Raw genomic sequence first — 17,568 nt, 5'->3', positions numbered from 1 at the left:
AATCCACGTAATGACCTCAAGTTTAATTTAGAAACTCATATGCATCATAATTTGGTTTTATGGTACATAAGCATCTTAGGACATGTCACATAGCAGACATAGTATAGTGTAACATCTTTAATTCAAGTATGCCAACACTACTAATTACAGTGGTTAGTACCTTTGCACTTGAATGACTATGTAAATAAATATCTATCTCAACATCAAATGTTCAATATTAATTCAATTCTTTTCACTCAGAAGACTAACTTACAGAGTAAGTTTTGCAGGTTCTGGAGGAGGAAATCCAATTGCAGCAACATGAAAGGTACCATCTTCATAACTTCCTTCAGCAATCACATAGCAATTCTCGGTAAATAACCCTCCTTTATATATCTGAATGCTTGTTAAGATTCGGCAAACACGTATAAAGAGATGCATATTCATTCTGTTATGTATTTATTCACTCTTCCCAATTGAAAGCTGAGAATTTAGTAATCACTTGAATCATTTTAATTTAGAAATTTAAACTTTCATTATTTAAAAAAATATATTCATATTTTGTATAAGTATTAAAACAAATTACTTGTCATTCTTAAAATTCTGAATCACTTAAATTATTGAAAAACATAGTATAAAGCATTCCAAAATGTTTGATCAATTTCATATACCTAAAAAAAAAAATATATATATATATATACAGGGTGTTTCAAAAGTGATGGTCAATAATTTAAAGGTGAACTGTACAGACTAACAATGGGTCCTTAAGTGAATCGTTTTCGAGATATTGCACATTTCTAGTTTGGATCCACCACTGACTTGTTTGTTTATTTGATAATTTATTTATCCCTATTTTGTGTTACAATTGTTGGGAGATAACAGCAAGAAGGGAGGGAGAACACATAAGCCAGAGGCTTTTTAGGGGTGTTCCCTTTGAAAAAGATAACAATAAAAACAGATCTGAAATTACACAGGTGTTATTTAACAGATACATCATAAATAAATCGGACATGTTTAGGTTAGGTTATGATCATTCTCAACATTTCCCCTCTCTCAATGCTCTGAGATGTAGCAGGCATACTAGTACTTGTCAAAGGATAGTCAACATGGAAAGAGGTTACAGCAACAAAGAGTATGCGGACATGAACTTCGTGTATGGTAAAGCCAATGACAGTGCACTCAAGGCTGCACATTTGTATCAAGAAGCATTTCCCCGACGAAGGCAGCCCAACAGGTGCACATTCATCAGGGTACATCAATGCTTTGGAGAACATGGGTGCTTCGCACATGGAGTACGAGCAGGTAGGTCCAGAAGCATAACACCTGATGTTGAGGAAAGGGTGTTAGAAAACATCTGTAAAATCCTGTGGTGTTGAAACCAAAAATTAAAAATGTATTATCTTATGTTTAATAAAACCACCCTTAGCAACGGATTCAGAGCTTTTTGCCAAACTAGTGCTCATATAGTCAGTGGTAGATCTTAACAGAAAATGTGCATTATCTCGAAAACGGTTCATTTGTGGCCAGATGTTCACTGGGACTTTTTTGCTTATTTAATTTGTACTTTTCACCTTTAAATTATTGACCATCATTTTTGAAACACCCTGTATATATATATATATATATATATATACACACACACATATATATACAAGGGGATATCAAAAAGTTTTTCTCCTGACCATGTTCTTTGTCACAGGAGGTTGAGATTTGGAACATATATTATTTCTTCTCTATGTAGTCACCAGTCAGAGCAACACACTTATGCCATCTTTTTGTGCTCCTGAACCCATGCTTCTGTCACAGAAATTACTTTTGCATTGCCATGAAAAAAAAAAAAAAAAGCTTTCCATGCAAAAATGATTTCCACTGCAGAAAGGGGAAAAAGTCAGGTCTCAAGTCAGGGGAATAAGGCAAGTATGGCAAGATATGAAGGCTTTATAACATCCAGGCAAAATCAGTGGGTGCAACAGCAGTATGGGCTGGTGCATTGTCAGGAATCAACAGCACATCTTTGCTGAGCATACCATGTTGCTTTCCCTTAAATGCTACATGTAATTGCTTCAGTAAGTTGCTGTAGAAATGTGCATTAATCGTGGTACCCTTTCCCAGGATAATCAGTGAGAATAATGCCCATCTCATCCCAGAAAACTGACAGTAACACCTTCCCTTCAGATGGTTGCACTATGATCTTTTTAAGAGTTGGCGATGAAGGATGTTTCTTGTTTTGAAACCTGTTTTGTTTCTGAGTCAAAGTGATGTACCCATAGTCACCAATGGGGGGGGGGGAAGAGGTCATGATTGCTGTCACACATGCCAATCAATTCAGCAGTGCAGGCACACCTTTTTTCTTTCTGAAAACATGAGCAAGCAAGGCATCCATTGCTTTTAAACCTTATTCATATTCAAATAATTGTGAATTATGCTCTCCCCTGGTCCATAGTTTATCTGTCTTGGAAACCATCTGTTTAACTGTTATCCGACGATCTGAGGGTCAGCTGTTCAAATTTTCTCCACAAATTCACAATGTGAGTTATAGATGGCTACCCACTTCTTTCCTCATCATGTACACTCTCCTGGCCACACTGGAACTGTCTCAACCAATGTTTTACATCATATGATGAACAGATATCCCTCATACACCGGAGATATCTCTTCATGGATAGTCCTTAGCTGTTTGTCTTGCAAAAGTAGGAATTTGATAATGGATCAATATTCATCTTTATCCATGATGAAAATCTGCAATTCAGCAACATGAGATGTAGATAGCCACCCATTCTTTCCTCATCATCGATGCTCTCCTGGCCACACTTGAACTGTTTCAACCAATGTTTTACAACATCATATGATGAACAGATATCCCCCATCCACCAGAGACAGTGCTTTATGGATGGTCCTTGGCTGTTTGCCTTGCAAAAATAGGAATTCGTTAAAGGATCGATATTCATCTTTATACAGGATGACAATCTGTTACACATTCAGCTCTGTAACAAAAGAAACATAAGAGAGCAATGAAACTTCTGGCATATATTACTAGATAAACACGCAATACAGTCAAGAAAATGTAACATTCATAAAATATACAGAAGGACAGGAGAAAAATCTTTCTGATACCTGCATGTGTGTACTTACACACATACACATATATACATACCATATTTATAAATATAATTTTTTTTAATTTAATGTGGAGTGAATCTTTTAATATTATTCAAGTCATCCTTTTACATGTTGATAAGGTATAAATACTTTCCTAATTTTCCACTTTACTCTTTTCATGTGATTCATAACTTCACAAAAATAAAATTCAGTTGCTCAAGCCATGTCCAACTTAATGTGGTTAAAAAAGAAAGGGGAAAAAAAAAAAAAAAAAACCTTTAATTTTAACTTTTTACAGATTTTCATGAGGTATTCTAATATTAAATCAAACAGTTATATATATATATATATATATATATATATATATATATATATATATATATGAGGTGGGGTAATAAAGTTCCTGGAATAGGTGCTGTTGCAGTCATGTTCAATGAGTCTGAACATAAATAGAAGTGGTATGTTGTAGTTCAAACTTCCTCCAATAGATGGGGTAACAGAGATTCTCCATTACACTGACAAGTTGCAAGTAATAATCAGCATTAATGTTCCATGTCGTGATTTTGCAATGAAGCAAGAAATGACTATCAAATTTTGCTTTAAACTGGAAAAATCTGCACAAAAATGCATGAAATATCAAAAACTGTTTATGGTGATGAAACAAATTGTACCAGTGTCTTTGAATGGCAAAAGTGATTCACAGATGCACGAAAATGTTCGCAATGACCCAATAAGCAGGCATCTGTGAAAGTCTCGAAATGAGGAGAGAGTTTTTGGGAAATTGTGGCGATAGATTGTCATTTGACGCTCAGAATGATGGCTGATGAGTTGGATATGAATAAGGAGATGATTTGTCAAATTCTGCAGAAGGTTTTGGGAAAAGGAATGTCTGCAAAATTTGTGCTGCACTTCCTCACAGATGAACAGAAGCAGTGAAAAGTGTTATCATGTGAAGACCTCATCCAGACTTGTTAAGACAAATCTAATTTCCTTGGCTGTATTGTCAATGGAGATGAATGCTGGGTGTTTCTGTATGACCCAGAAACAAAACATTGGAGCATGCAGTGGACTTCAAAATCATCACAAAGACTCAAGAATTTTGTTTACAGAAGTCCAGAATCGAGATAATGTTGATCATGTATTTTGCCAAACAGGACGTGATTCACAAGGAATTTGCACCTGAAGGGAAGAGAGTCAATGCTGCATTCTGTGTGCAGGTGCTTCGAAGGCTACTGAAGTGTATTTCTTGGTTCTTGTTGCATGACCATGTCCCTGCCCATTCTGCACTTGTTATAAAAACATTTCTGACGAAACATGGCATTGTACAGATCAACCATCCACCCTTCTCTCCTGATCTAGCACCAGCAGACTTCTTTTTTCCCAAGGTGGTGAAAATTGCCCTCAAAGGAAAGAAATTTCAGAATCTCAAGGACAAAGAAAAACGTAACTGCTAAATGGATGCCTCTTTGGATGCCTTTACAAACTCTTTTTTAGAAACTTCAGAACACTAATATTCAATGAGGTGGAGATTACTTTGAATAAAAAAATGCACCCGTCCAGGAACTTTATTACGACACCTCTTATAATTATGATTTTTGAGATGCCACAGGTATAAAAGTTGTGTTCTAGGAATCCTTTAGTGATAAAAATATTTGTTTAAAGTACATGCATTGCCTTGAATAAAGTAGAGTAATAACCACAATTAATGGTTTATTTAAATAATATTTACAATTTATAATTACAAGGGCTATTGGAAAAACAGAGTTCCATAAGAATAAAATTTATTCACCCAAATCTACAAATGAATGTCAAAATCCCGAAAAAGAAATCTGAAACTGAATGAGTTTTTCTTTTCATGTAAAAAAATAGTGAATTATTAAAATAACAGAATTTTAACATCATTCATGACTTCCTTAGCCATTTTTAAAGGAACTTTTTAACTACAACACAAAGTATTAAGCATTTTCCTCAATGTTATCATATATTCATTTTGCTAAGTTTTTACATAAACATGATTTCCTTTTTAGATATATGTGACCTTGGATTAAGTAGAACTTGATTATTTTTACTACTACTACAATTTTGGGGTAAAAGGACTTACTTTTCTTTTTTAATTTCTCTATCTTGCACAGAGAAAGAAAAGCCTCACGTGGAGGATAAATCCCTTGGCTACTGTTAAAAATTAGAAAGCATTTTGCCAATTTAATGCTACAAATGTAAAAGACAATTTTTTTTTTGTTGCCAATGAGTAGTGTTTGGCTCGCTGAAACACTGGATGAGCAATATGACCATATTATTGCATATGGCATGTGGATGAGCAATATGACCAATGAAATTGGGAAATATACATACAACAAAGCAAGGCAATTATTTCTATCATATTCTAACTTTTAAGTTAAAAAAAATAAAAATATGCTCACTTTTTACGTTTATATGATGTATAGTTTAATTTGGTAGTAGCTATAAGTCACAGTCGGGAGAAACCAATAAAAAACATATCACAAACTGTCTAACCATATCCTATAAAAATTTTCCCAAGGCAAATGACACCCTACCATAATCCCGGAGGGACAAGCTCAACCGTTTCAAGTATTAGATGCAATGGTTAGTACTGAAATTTTTAACCGCACTTTTTACAAAAATGTCTCATCTCCAACTTTTCACCTTCCTCAGATTTTCTTGAATATTTCCAAGCACTTGCTATCATGAGTAAGAAAACTGTTAGAGATGCATGGTTGGAAAGTGTATAGATAAGTAGCTATTTGTTAAACATTAATATGCTTATTTCTTAAAAACTACATGTACTCATACAAATAATTTGTAAAATGATAAGAGGAGTTTACCTCAATATAGTACGTAGAACACTTCCGTATGATACTCTCCAGAAATTAAAATGAAAAAAATCGAAAAACTTACATTAGAATAACAAATAATTAAAAAATATATTTTAATAATTAAAAAGCAATTTTTAAAATTTTTAAATTTTTTAAAATATATATTTTTTTAATTAAATTTTAAAAAAATTTAATTATTTGTTACTCTAATGTAAGTTTTTTGATTTTTTCATTTTAATTGCTGGAGAGTATCATATGGAAGTGTTAGAGATGCATGGTTGGAAAGTGTATAGATAAGTATTACAAATATCAATATATTACAAATATTGATATCAACGTAGAACGTATTGAGCATTACAGCTCTGATTCATACTATTATACAGATAAAGACAAAAAAAAGTTCATTTGTTGTTTGACATAATAATATCCATTTATTTATAAGCATATTAACAGCTTTTGAAAGGATACAGCTTTTGATAAATTGAGTTCCACAGCACCAGTTGGATCTTCTAGATGATGTTTACCCTAAAAGAAGGAAAGGAGAGTTAACTAATAACTAAATAATTGCAGCATTATTCTAAAAACATTTTTTTTAATGTTTTACTTGAATAACCTTTTTTAATTTTTTTAAGTCCCTGTTACACACAATAACACACACTTCTTCTTGTGTATATGTGTGTAAAATCTGTTTATTACCAGTTTCAGCAACTTTTAAGTTTCCTGGTAAAAAACATTCACTTCTACTTTTTTTTGTTTCTTCTTTCATAACTCATGCTAATGAATGTGTGCAGTATGTTCTTCACAATTTGTAAAAATCTGCAAGAATGGAGACCCGAACATACATTGTTTTTTTACAGTATCTTACACTCCATTGGAAACAAACAAGAAAGCAAGCCACAGTAGACCAAATAAAAATTTACATATATCTGGTACTTAAATTAGGTATATGCAATGGACATTTACAGTTTTATTACCAGTTCAAGTAAGTTAAACTTTTTTTTTTGAAAAATTTTGGCATACTGACTACTTTGGTTATAGGTCCACTCATATAGATTATGTGCATTGTGTTTTAAGAGGTCCTATTCCCTCAGCCCAAAACATGCTAACTACAACCTTGACTGAAGAAAAAGCCTTTAAAATTTTAAAAATTGTAATGGTTGAATAACTTCTAATGAGATTTGAACTCAGAGATTGGAAATATTGGTGAGAAAAACAGTAATAAAGTTTTATTTGTAGTTAGATTTGCATTCCTATGCACAAATACTTGTTTAGTTCTCCATGGGTATGTTACCATGATAACTATTCCTCCTCCATAGTAATTGTCAACAGAAAAAGCTGAAGTGATAACACTGCCTTTCATGAATGTTTTTTTTTTTTTTTTTGTGGGGGGGAATCCTGTCAAATCTTTCATTTACACTGATCTATATTATATATATACATATAAATTGGCGTGCAAAACTTAAGGACCAACACTATTTCTAAAGGTTATAGCCACAAAATCTTTACTTAGGTACTCTTTACTGATGAGAGTAAGCAGTCTCAGCAGCGATTCTGGATGTCAGCTAATCTGGTGAGAGGTTGGCACACGGTAAAAAAAAAAAAAGGAAACTGCAGCCATTAATAACCCAATGCAGGATGGAAGCCTCCTAAGCAATTCATGTTGAGGGAAATGGACCATAATCTGCCACATGGTCCAGTGTGGGTTGGCAGATCAACCATATTTAGCAGTCAGGGGCTTGACAACCGGTCTACTCAAGGAGCGTGTGATACTGCACTCCGCTCCTGATCACTCGGCTACGGACACAGTATCACCCCGCAAACATCACTGAAAGGGATTGATATGGCGGTCGAGGTGTTCTTGTCTGGGGAGGCATTATCTTGGATGGACATATACACAACTCCAGCTACTGGAAGGCGGTACTGTAACCAATGCATGTTACTGTACTGAGGTAATCAGTACATAGTCGTGTGGTACCGAATCTTGTGCTTGCAATGGCTTTTCGTGCTCAATTTGAAAATTATAATGATATTGGAGTTTTTGCAAAACTTACTAACCAGTACTGCCTAGTTGGAATTGGAGGTTCTGAAAGTTTTTATAGCTCATAGTTCAGTGTTGGCATTCGAGGTGAGCGGACGCGCTTAGTCAGGGCTCCTCAGTTAAGTGGTTTACTTTTGGATAGTGCTTTTAAATATTTGATTTATTTAGATACCATTGGATTATTTTGTTATAGGTTTCCTGTAACAGTTTGATTTTAATAATATTACAGATATAATTTTTTAAAGTTAACCTTCATTGATATTTATTTAATTTTATAATGGTAGTTACGATATCTGCCTTAAACACATCACAGGGTATCGTGACTCACACGGAAATAGCCCATGGCGATTTATGGGTGAGTCATGATTTAATCCGTTGTGGAATGTTTTCCAAGGTCGACCTGGTGACTAATCCTACCTCACCTGGGGATTCTTATCTTTGTGATCGATGTACCGATCTTAAATTACAATTTGGTGCACTGATGGAACAATTTGAGTCCCTGAAAAAATGGGTACTTGCCCTCGAGAATAATGCATCTGGGAGCTCGTCAGGGACTCAAGACTCCAGCAATCTACCAAGTGATGCACACCCGATTCGAGCCTCAAAACAGAAAAAACTACTCAAAACTACTCTGGTTAAAAAGGACTTTATTTTATTAGGAGACTCCATTGTCAGGGAAACGGGGAATATTTTTTGTAATAAGGATAGGTGGAGTAGAACCAGGGTATGTCTGCCGGGAGCAACTATTGATGATGTCACCAACAGATTGTCAGATTTTAAAGGGGATAAAGAGAATATTATTATTCATGTGGGGACTAATGATATTAAACGTACACGATCTGACGATTTGTTGGAAAAATACAGGACCATGCTGAGGAAATGCCGCGAGCTAGGCCATAATGTCTATGTGTCTGCAATTCTGCCCAGACACGATAGGAGGGATTATATGTTAAGAGCCTTGTGGATTAACTCAAGACTTGAAGGAATCTGAGCACCACCTTTAATCCCCTCACCAGCCTTGTTGCCCTTCTCTGTATTCGTTCTAGCAACTGAATATCCTTTCCAAAATGAGGCTTCCAGACCTGTACGCAGAACTCAAGGTTTGGTGTAACCATTGCCTTATACAAGGGAATAATCAGCTCCTTATCCCTGCTCGCAAAATTCCTACATATCATTGACAAACCCCATATCCTACTCTGGCAACTTGTCTACATTGCTGAGAAAACTTCATATCTGATTGCAAAATTGGGGGGAAATTTCTATCAGCATGGCCCACACTTGTAGGTAGAAGGAATTTGTTTTGTAGAGATGGGATACACTTAAACAAAGGTGGTGCAAAAGTTTTTGCCAGTATTATTGAGGATACCTTAAAGGTTCAGGGAAACTGATAGCTAGGGGAGGATGTGGGTAATACTTACACGCGTTTATCTGATAATATTGGTCAACATACCTTAAGGTATGTTGACCAATATTAACTCTTGCACATACCTTAAGGGTTCTTATCTGCTACCCCAACTGGACGTATTATCTAGATGTTCTGGGGGCAGAAACATTTCACGTGAGCGGGTAGCTAATATCAGGGAAGAGAGCCTAAAAAACTTAAAGGGTTGTGTTAGGGTTGTTAAATACACAAGAACTGTAAATCTTATTGTTTATACAGTAACGTTACAAGTGTCGTCAATAAAATGAGCGAATTCGAACTGCTGGTTAAAACAAGTAACGTGGACATAATAGGGCTTACGGAGACGTGGTGCCACCCGGAAATTGGGGATGATGAGTTTAAGTACGGCTTGTATAATGTATTTAGGAAGGATAGGGTAGATAGAAGGGGTGGTGGGGTAATGCTTCTTATCAGAAGCAGCCTGAGTGCGATGATAGCTTTCCCGGATTCAGACATTTCACATGCTAGTATAGAAACTGTATGGTGTGAGATGGTTGGAAACTAAGGTATAATGCAAGTAGGAGTAATCTACAGACCAGGTAATTGTGAATATTATGACAAAAGTCTCTACATGCAAATGAAATGGGCTAGTAAGCGTCAATGTCTTATTATGGGTGATTTCAATTTGCCTCAAATTGATTGGAGTAAATGGGAAGGAAACTCGACATGGGGAACAAAATTTTTAAATCAACTAGATGACTGTTATTTGTATCAACATGTCTGGGAAAGTACTAGAGAAAAGAATATCCTAGACCTCATCATCACCCATGAATCAGATGACATAATAGGGTTGACAGTAGAGAAACCAGTAGCAGGAAGTGATCACAGAGTTCTACGGTGGATGATGACGAGAGAGGTAGCAGAAGTAAAAGGCAAAGGAATGCGTTTTAATTTCAGAAAAGGAAATTACGTTGCCTTAAGGTACTACATGGCCTCTATTAACTGGGTAGATATCGTGCAGAAAATGAATACATTTGAACTGTGGTACACTTTTAAAACATTAATCACAGGTGCCTTGAATGCGTATATACCATTAAAAAAATACTTCACGAGGAGGGTTCCAAGTTGGATGAATAGTGAAGTTGCCACATTACTTGAGCAGAAAAAGGTGGCATGGAAAGGTTACAGAGCAATAAAAAGTACTGAAGCCTATAACAGCTACAAGGTGATGTGTAATAGAGCCACAGAAAAGGTTCGAAAGAAAAGGTTCTTCACATATATAAATGCCAAGAAGAGCAGGACAAACCAGATCGGACCTTTACGTAAGGAAAAGGGGTTAGTATTAAATACACCAGCTGCTGTTGTAGATGAACTCAACAGTTATTTTGCATCGATATTTACAAATGAAAAACCTTTTGTGGCAATGGGAAATTGTGGGAGCGAAGTTAAAAAATATGTAATTAATGATATTGAAATTTCGCAAAATTATTTAACGAAAAAACTTTCGAGCCTACAGACCAGTAAGGCTCCTGGAGTTGATGGAATATACCCTATAATCTTAAGGGAGGCAGCAAGCGAGTGCACTGAACCATTGAGGCTAATTATGCGAGCATCACTAGACACTGGGGAGATTCCCTTGGATTGGAAAAGTGCAAATGTATCTCCCGTACATAAGGGTGGCTCTAAAAGTGAAGTTAGAAATTATCAACCTGTCAGTCTGACTTCAGTAGTAGGGAAAATCATGGAGGCAATGATCAAGGGTGGAATTCAGGATCATTTGGATCAAATTGAAATTCTCAAGGATACTCAGCATGGTTTTGTAAAAGGGAAAATCATGTTTAACAAATCTGGTTCGCTATTTCGAAAGGGTCACTCACGAGCTGGATTTAGGGAATAATTTCGACATTGTTTATTTAGATTTCAGCAAAGCTTTTGACTCAGTCCCACATGAGCGGTTGCTTTATAAGCTGGAACAGGTTGGAATCACTGGGAAAATCCTTAGATGGATATCACAACCCTCTGCCTCCTTCAGGGCAGGAGGCAGAGAGTTGTGATAAATGGCTATTCCTCAGATTGGGTTGATGTAAGAAGTGGGGTTCCCCAAGGATCAGTATTAGGACCACTGTTGTTTTTAATTTTCATAAACGACATTGATGAAGGGATAAAGGGCGTGATGTCTAAATTTGCAGATGATGTTAAAATTGGTAGAGTAGTTAATGATCATTGTCAAGCTGAGATTCTGCAGAGAGACCTAGATAGACTTCAGGAATGGTCAGAAAAATGGCAGCTATGCTTTAATTCAACAAAGTGTAAGGTATTACACCTGGGAAACAGTAATCCCAAAATAACTTATTCACTTGGTGGAGTTCAACTAAACCCAGTACTGGAGGAAAGGGACTTGGGTGTTACGTTACGGTCAGACATGAAATTCTCTGAGCATTGTAAACAGGTTGCAAGGAAGGCCCATGGTGTCCTATCGATGATCTATCGAACTTTTGCAAGTAGAGATAGGGACGTGATAATCCCATTATATAAGGCTTATGTTAGACCACACTTGGAATACTGTGTTCAAGTATGGAGACTGCACCTAAAGAAAGACATCGAGCGTCTTGAAAGGGTGCAAAGACGGGTAACTTGCTTGGTGAGATCGGCAAAAGGACGTCCTTATGCTTCAAATATGTGGGTTGCAGAGTTTGGAAACTAGACACCTTAGAAGAGATTTGATTGAGGTGTTGAAAGCTCTGAGAGGCATCAGTAAAATGAATGAGGACGAAATTTTCAAGATTACAAATGATGCTAGAACTAGGGGACATAAATTCAAGTTACGGAGGGGAAATGTTTAGATTGGACTGCAGGAAGTTTTATTTTAGCCAGCGAGTTATAAATTACTGGAATAAGTTGCCTTCATGGGTGGTAAAGGCCGACAGTTTGGGGGAATTCAAAGGTCATCTGGATAGTACCTTCGGGTAAGGGAAGCGCATAGGATGATAGGTTTAATTTCCTTTTTTTTTATTAATTATTATTATTTATTTTATTTTTTTTTTTTTTGTTTTTATCATTGTTTTGTTCGGATATTTTCTTTTTTTTTTTTTTTTTTGGCTGGTGCAGCATAAGCCATAGGCTTTCTTGCACCATGCGGCCATTACTATTAATAATACTAATACTAATCCTTCCCTATATGTGTCTGTTCCGAGGTGCCACTGGCCCCAAGTTCGTGTTTATGGATGATAATGCAGCTGTTGATATGCTTTTGGAAAGTGAGCACTGTTCGTATAGACTGGCCTGTCCGTTTCCCCTGATCTAAATCCCATCAAACACATATGGGATGCTCTGGGAAGACACCTAGCGGCATGTCCACACCCACCAGAAAATGTTCACCAGTTGAAGATGGCGCTGACAGAGGAATGGACGATGTTACCACAAGAACTTATCAACAACATTGTTCTAAGTATGGACAGGCGATGCAAAGCCTGCATTGACATTAGGGGTGGCCATACCTCCTACTGGGAACCACCTCTTCCCTTTGTTCCATCTTTGGCAGTGATGCATCTGTATCATGGCAGCCAGTGCTATGTTGCCAATTTTGAATAAAGTCCCTCTGTACCGTTTTGTTTCCGTTGCTGTGTCAGTGTTGTTTCCTTCATCATTTCTGTACCTCATGAGGTTCCTTTGGTATGCTTTTCCCATATCCAGGCCACTCCTATGAGAAGCTACAGGTGAAAACCTGACTGGTCCTTAAATTTTGCCCAGCAGTGCATGCACTCTGGAGTGCGTGCGTTCTGGATCTCATTATGGCCTGGGATAGTGTGAAAGTAATAATAAATCCCATTTTTGCAGTTGGATGTTAGGGATACCCAAAGCACCAATATCAACACACCGGAAACAAGTTGAATCTTGTTCCAAAAAAATTAATAGGAAAGAGCACGGAATCTGGTCAGGTTTAGTCAGTCACAAGGCATCATCTGGACTGAATTTGAAGGCAAATTTTTTTTTTTTATGTGAACCCCAAACGCGAGAGTTATTAGAACCTATAGTACTTATTACCGTGCTTGGGTTGGAGATTGAGAAGATGAAAGGAGATATTTGTTGACATTGGACTTGAACTTCTGTAGATTGTAATTCTCAGGAAATACGTAGGAAATATATACTGGAGATTGGGAAATCTCCTCCCATCCCATTTCTACCAGCCTGGATCAAAATGTACAAGTGCAAAGTGTGTTAGTTGTCTGACGGCACCAGGAGTTTCCTACATCTCCACGTTGTGTACTCTGTTTGTGTAGCACAGAACTCTGTGAAGGCCAGAGATTTAAAAAGTGTGTGGGGAGTGGACGGATGTGTAGTGTTGTGTACCATTATTATTCTGCCCATTTAGCCGTTGGGCCCCCTGTTGGGACCCGCCGTTACCGCACTTGGCCCTGGGGAGGTAGGACAAGTACCCAGTAGATCTTTTGTACTCTGGCAGGCCCTACCACCTGCCACTTATTTTTTCTTCTTTCACAAGGGCCTATGTGAAAGAAGAAAAAAAAAAAAATAAATAAATAAAAAAGGCCAAGAGAGGTTTATGTAAGCATGGTTTAAATTTGGATGTTATTAATTGATAAATTGTGTGGGGTGTGCACTGTGAGTTAGAGTAGGGGGAGAGACTGAAGGCTGGGGGAAAAGACAAGAGGTATGGGGACGATAGAGAAGGCGACCTCAGAAATTCAGTGAGGCAGGCCCATGCCTCACCAGGTGGAAGAAGGGGATGGCAAGGGGGAGGAGACAGGAACCAATCAAAATGTTCCTGCATTTTCAAAATGAACAGCAAATTCCACTGACAGTATCCTAAAATTCACTGGTGACAATGCAGATGATCACAGCCAACACTGGGAAATGGTCACAAAGGCAACCACACTAAGAAATTGTCATAAAGGTAGCCAGACTGAGAAATTTTATATTATATCTAAAATTAATTAAAGGAATATTAATTTTCCTAAGAGCATAAAACATAATATCTCCAGTAAGAGCTATTATGGTGATTTCCCACTTGTAAATCACAGTTCTATGTTAAATATTGTTAATTGTCCGGAGATCAGGAAACATTTATAATGCCTGGTCAAAGTAATAAATTAACACATTTTTATAACTCTGCCCAATATCTCCAGTCCTTATATATAGTGCCTGGGCAGTATGAATAAGGGCGCCTCTGTAGCCAGGTGGGAAGGAGCAGCAGTGCGTAGCACATGCTTCTTGATTAGACCGGGGTTCGAGCCTGTCACCACCAAATACGGAGGATGCGGAAAGGTCAGGGAATGACCACTGCATATCCCAGAGCAATATGACCTTAGTTGCTGATGCTCCTAAAAACCAAATAACCAAACCAGTATGAATAATACTCAATTAATCACCTTGTCCATAACATATATTCTCTGAATATTTGAAATTATAAAATATATTTATTTCTATTGACTTCATTTTTAAAGGATTGAAAGTACCTAGCAATATTAATATAAATGTGATATCCTATAAAGTTATAAAATATTTTTCAACGATTTTAACTTACTAAGTTGGTCTGAAGGTTTGTTGCCTTCAGTAAAGATTATGTGCACTAATTAACAATGAAACAAACTATGAACTCTTAAATTAAGTATTAAACAGTTATTTGTAAATTACATGGTTAAAAATTCTGAAAAATTCAAGTGTGATATTTCGAATATCCAAACACAAAAAAAAGAACACATTCTAATCCAGTATTTTTTTTATTTTATATAGAATTTGTTTAAGAAATTTGGATATAAATAAAACATTATCCTAACATTAAATTAACAAGTCTTCTTAAAATGAACACAAAAATAATACATAACAGCATTGAACAAAATAGCTTTAGTTACAAACAAAAAATCGAAAGCAAAATGAATTTAAAACAAATAAAGCTAATTTTTATTTTTAATGAATCGAGAAATTTGTCATGTAATTTTTACTATTTATTCGAACAATTGAGACCAGGGCTCCCACTCCTGGGTTTTTCCACCCAGATCTGGGTTTTTTGATTGTCATCTGGGTTGATAGGTTTTTTTTCACAAAAATATCTCATTATCTGGGTTTTTTCGGTAATTTTTAATTTTAAGTCAAAATTTATTTTTATTTCTTGTAAATACAATAAAATTTAATACATTTAATAACAGTTTACAATTTTCTTAATTTTATATTCTAATCATAATTTGTAATATCTCAAGTGCTTGTACAAAATACTACAAATGTAAAAGGATTTCAAAGTTTTCGCAGGTTCTACACTATGAAATTACGCTTACATGTAAGCATAGATGATCGTGCTACTAACATGTATGCGCAGCCTATTGAGCAGGCGGAAGGCGGTCTTTACTGCACAGGGGGGATACAAAGACTAATAGTTTAACAGTAACCGCAGGCAGAGGTGAAGGTGATTCTTGCACAACTTCTATTAGAATAAGAAGCGACCTGGAGCGAGGGGTGTTGGGGGTTTCAGGGACGGATGGCAGTCATCATGGAATAGTTGGGTATATGGGATGTGTTAGGGTAACAAGGAATAGGCATAGGAGCATGTATGCTTGCATGTATACCAATGCTAGAAGTATAGTAAATAAATTTGATGAATTTGAAGTGTTGGTCAAGACATCAAAGGCGGATATTGTTGGGATAGCAGAGACGTGGTGTCACAAAGATATAAGGAATGCAGAACTGGAATTTGGGGAGTACAATGTGTACAGAAAGGATAGACAGGACAGAAAGGGAGGGGGTGTTATGCTGTTAATTAAGAAAAACATAAAATCAAAGGAAGTGCACCCAGTTAATATAGATGAACAGTGCTCTGTTGAGTCAGTTTGGTGCGAGATAAGCACTGAGAAAGTAAAAATAAGGGTAGGAGTGTGTTATAGGCCTAATGACTTGAATGAGTACAATGAACAATTGTACAGAGAAATAGAGTGGGCCAGTAAATCTGAATGTCTTATAATGGGGGATTTTAACTTCCCAGATATTGACTGGAACTTGTGGGTTGGTCACTCACACACCAGTCAGACTTTTGTGGATTTATTGGATGATTGTTTTCTGCAGCAGCATGTTCGAGAGGCAACCAGAGAAAGTAACACTCTTGATCTGGTTATCAGCGGTGATCATTCGTGTATTAAGAATTTGCAGATAAAGGAACCACTAGGTGGCAGTGATCACAGTGTGCTGAAGTGGGATTTACTCAAAGAGGTAACTACCGTCAGGGGTAAAGGAAAGGGTTTTTGCTTCCGTAAAGGGGAGTACAGTGGTCTCAGACAGTTTTTAAATTCTGTACAGTGGGATCAACTGACGATGTTACCAACAGTAAATTCTAAGTGGGAAGCATTCAAGGAATTAATCGTGGAAGCTACTAGACTTTATATACCGATTAAGAAATATCGTTCAAGGTTTAGGCCTAAATGGTTATCAAATGAACTAATGAGACTCGTGACAGAGAAGAAAAATGCATGGGATGCATATAAATTATCAGGTGACGCAGAAGCCTGTGGCAGATATAAGCTAGTCTGTAATCAGGTCACAAAGGAGGTTCGGCAGGCGAAGGCGGATTACGAGAAATCTTTGGCAAAGGATGCTAAGAAAAACAGCAAGGATTTCTTTACTTATATAAACTCTAAAAGGAAGGGGATGAATATGATTGGTCCACTTGACATCGATGGTTCGACTGTTGATGATCCTGCTCAGATAGCAAACAAACTGAATGAGTATTTTGCATCTACATTCACACGTGAGGAATTATTACAGTTTGAAAATGGAAGAAGGTTATCAAATTGTAGCAGTGTGCTTAATGATTTTGTAATAACTGAGAGCAAAGTGGAGGAGAAATTGTTGAAGTTAAACATAAGAAAGGCACCTGGGGTGGATGGGATCTATCCAGTTATTTTAAAGGAGGCGGCAAAGCAACTAAGCAAACCCTTAGCCATAATTATGAGAGCATCCTTGGACTCAGGGGAGGTTCCCACGGACTGGAGATGTGCAAATGTGTCCCCAATTCACAAAGGTGGATCGAAGGGTGACACGAGTAATTACAGACCAGTTAGTTTAACTTCTGTTCCGGGTAAAATAATGGAGTCACTGGTTAAAGATGCATTGCAGGATCATCTAGACAAGACTGCAGCAATAATTCAAACACAGCATGGGTTTGTTAAGGGAAAGTCTTGTCTGACAAATTTGATTGGTTATTATGATGTGGTCACAAAGGAACTGGATGCGAA

At 36.7% G+C, this 17,568-nt stretch overlaps 1 protein-coding gene across 1 annotated transcript in view; it reads right to left on the bottom strand.

The window, feature by feature from the left end:
* The window catches only part of PolE2 (DNA polymerase epsilon subunit 2), a 160,591-nt gene that overhangs the window by 104,117 nt on the left and 38,906 nt on the right, over nt 1-17,568 (bottom strand). The window contains exons 5-6 of the mRNA XM_090380860.1: nt 6,381-6,437; nt 254-375 (exon numbers count right to left, since the gene is read on the bottom strand). Of these exons, the coding sequence (XP_090236986.1) occupies nt 254-375; nt 6,381-6,437 (179 nt within the window). The remainder of the gene's footprint in view (nt 1-253; nt 376-6,380; nt 6,438-17,568) is intronic.

Source organism: Mastigoproctus giganteus, chromosome 9, assembly GCF_048544385.1.
Source record: "Mastigoproctus giganteus isolate SK-2022 chromosome 9, ASM4854438v1, whole genome shotgun sequence".
Lineage (NCBI taxonomy): Eukaryota > Metazoa > Arthropoda > Arachnida > Uropygi > Thelyphonidae > Mastigoproctus > Mastigoproctus giganteus.
Note: the sequence above shows the minus strand (reverse complement) of the source record. Positions and strands in the feature narration are given on the sequence as shown.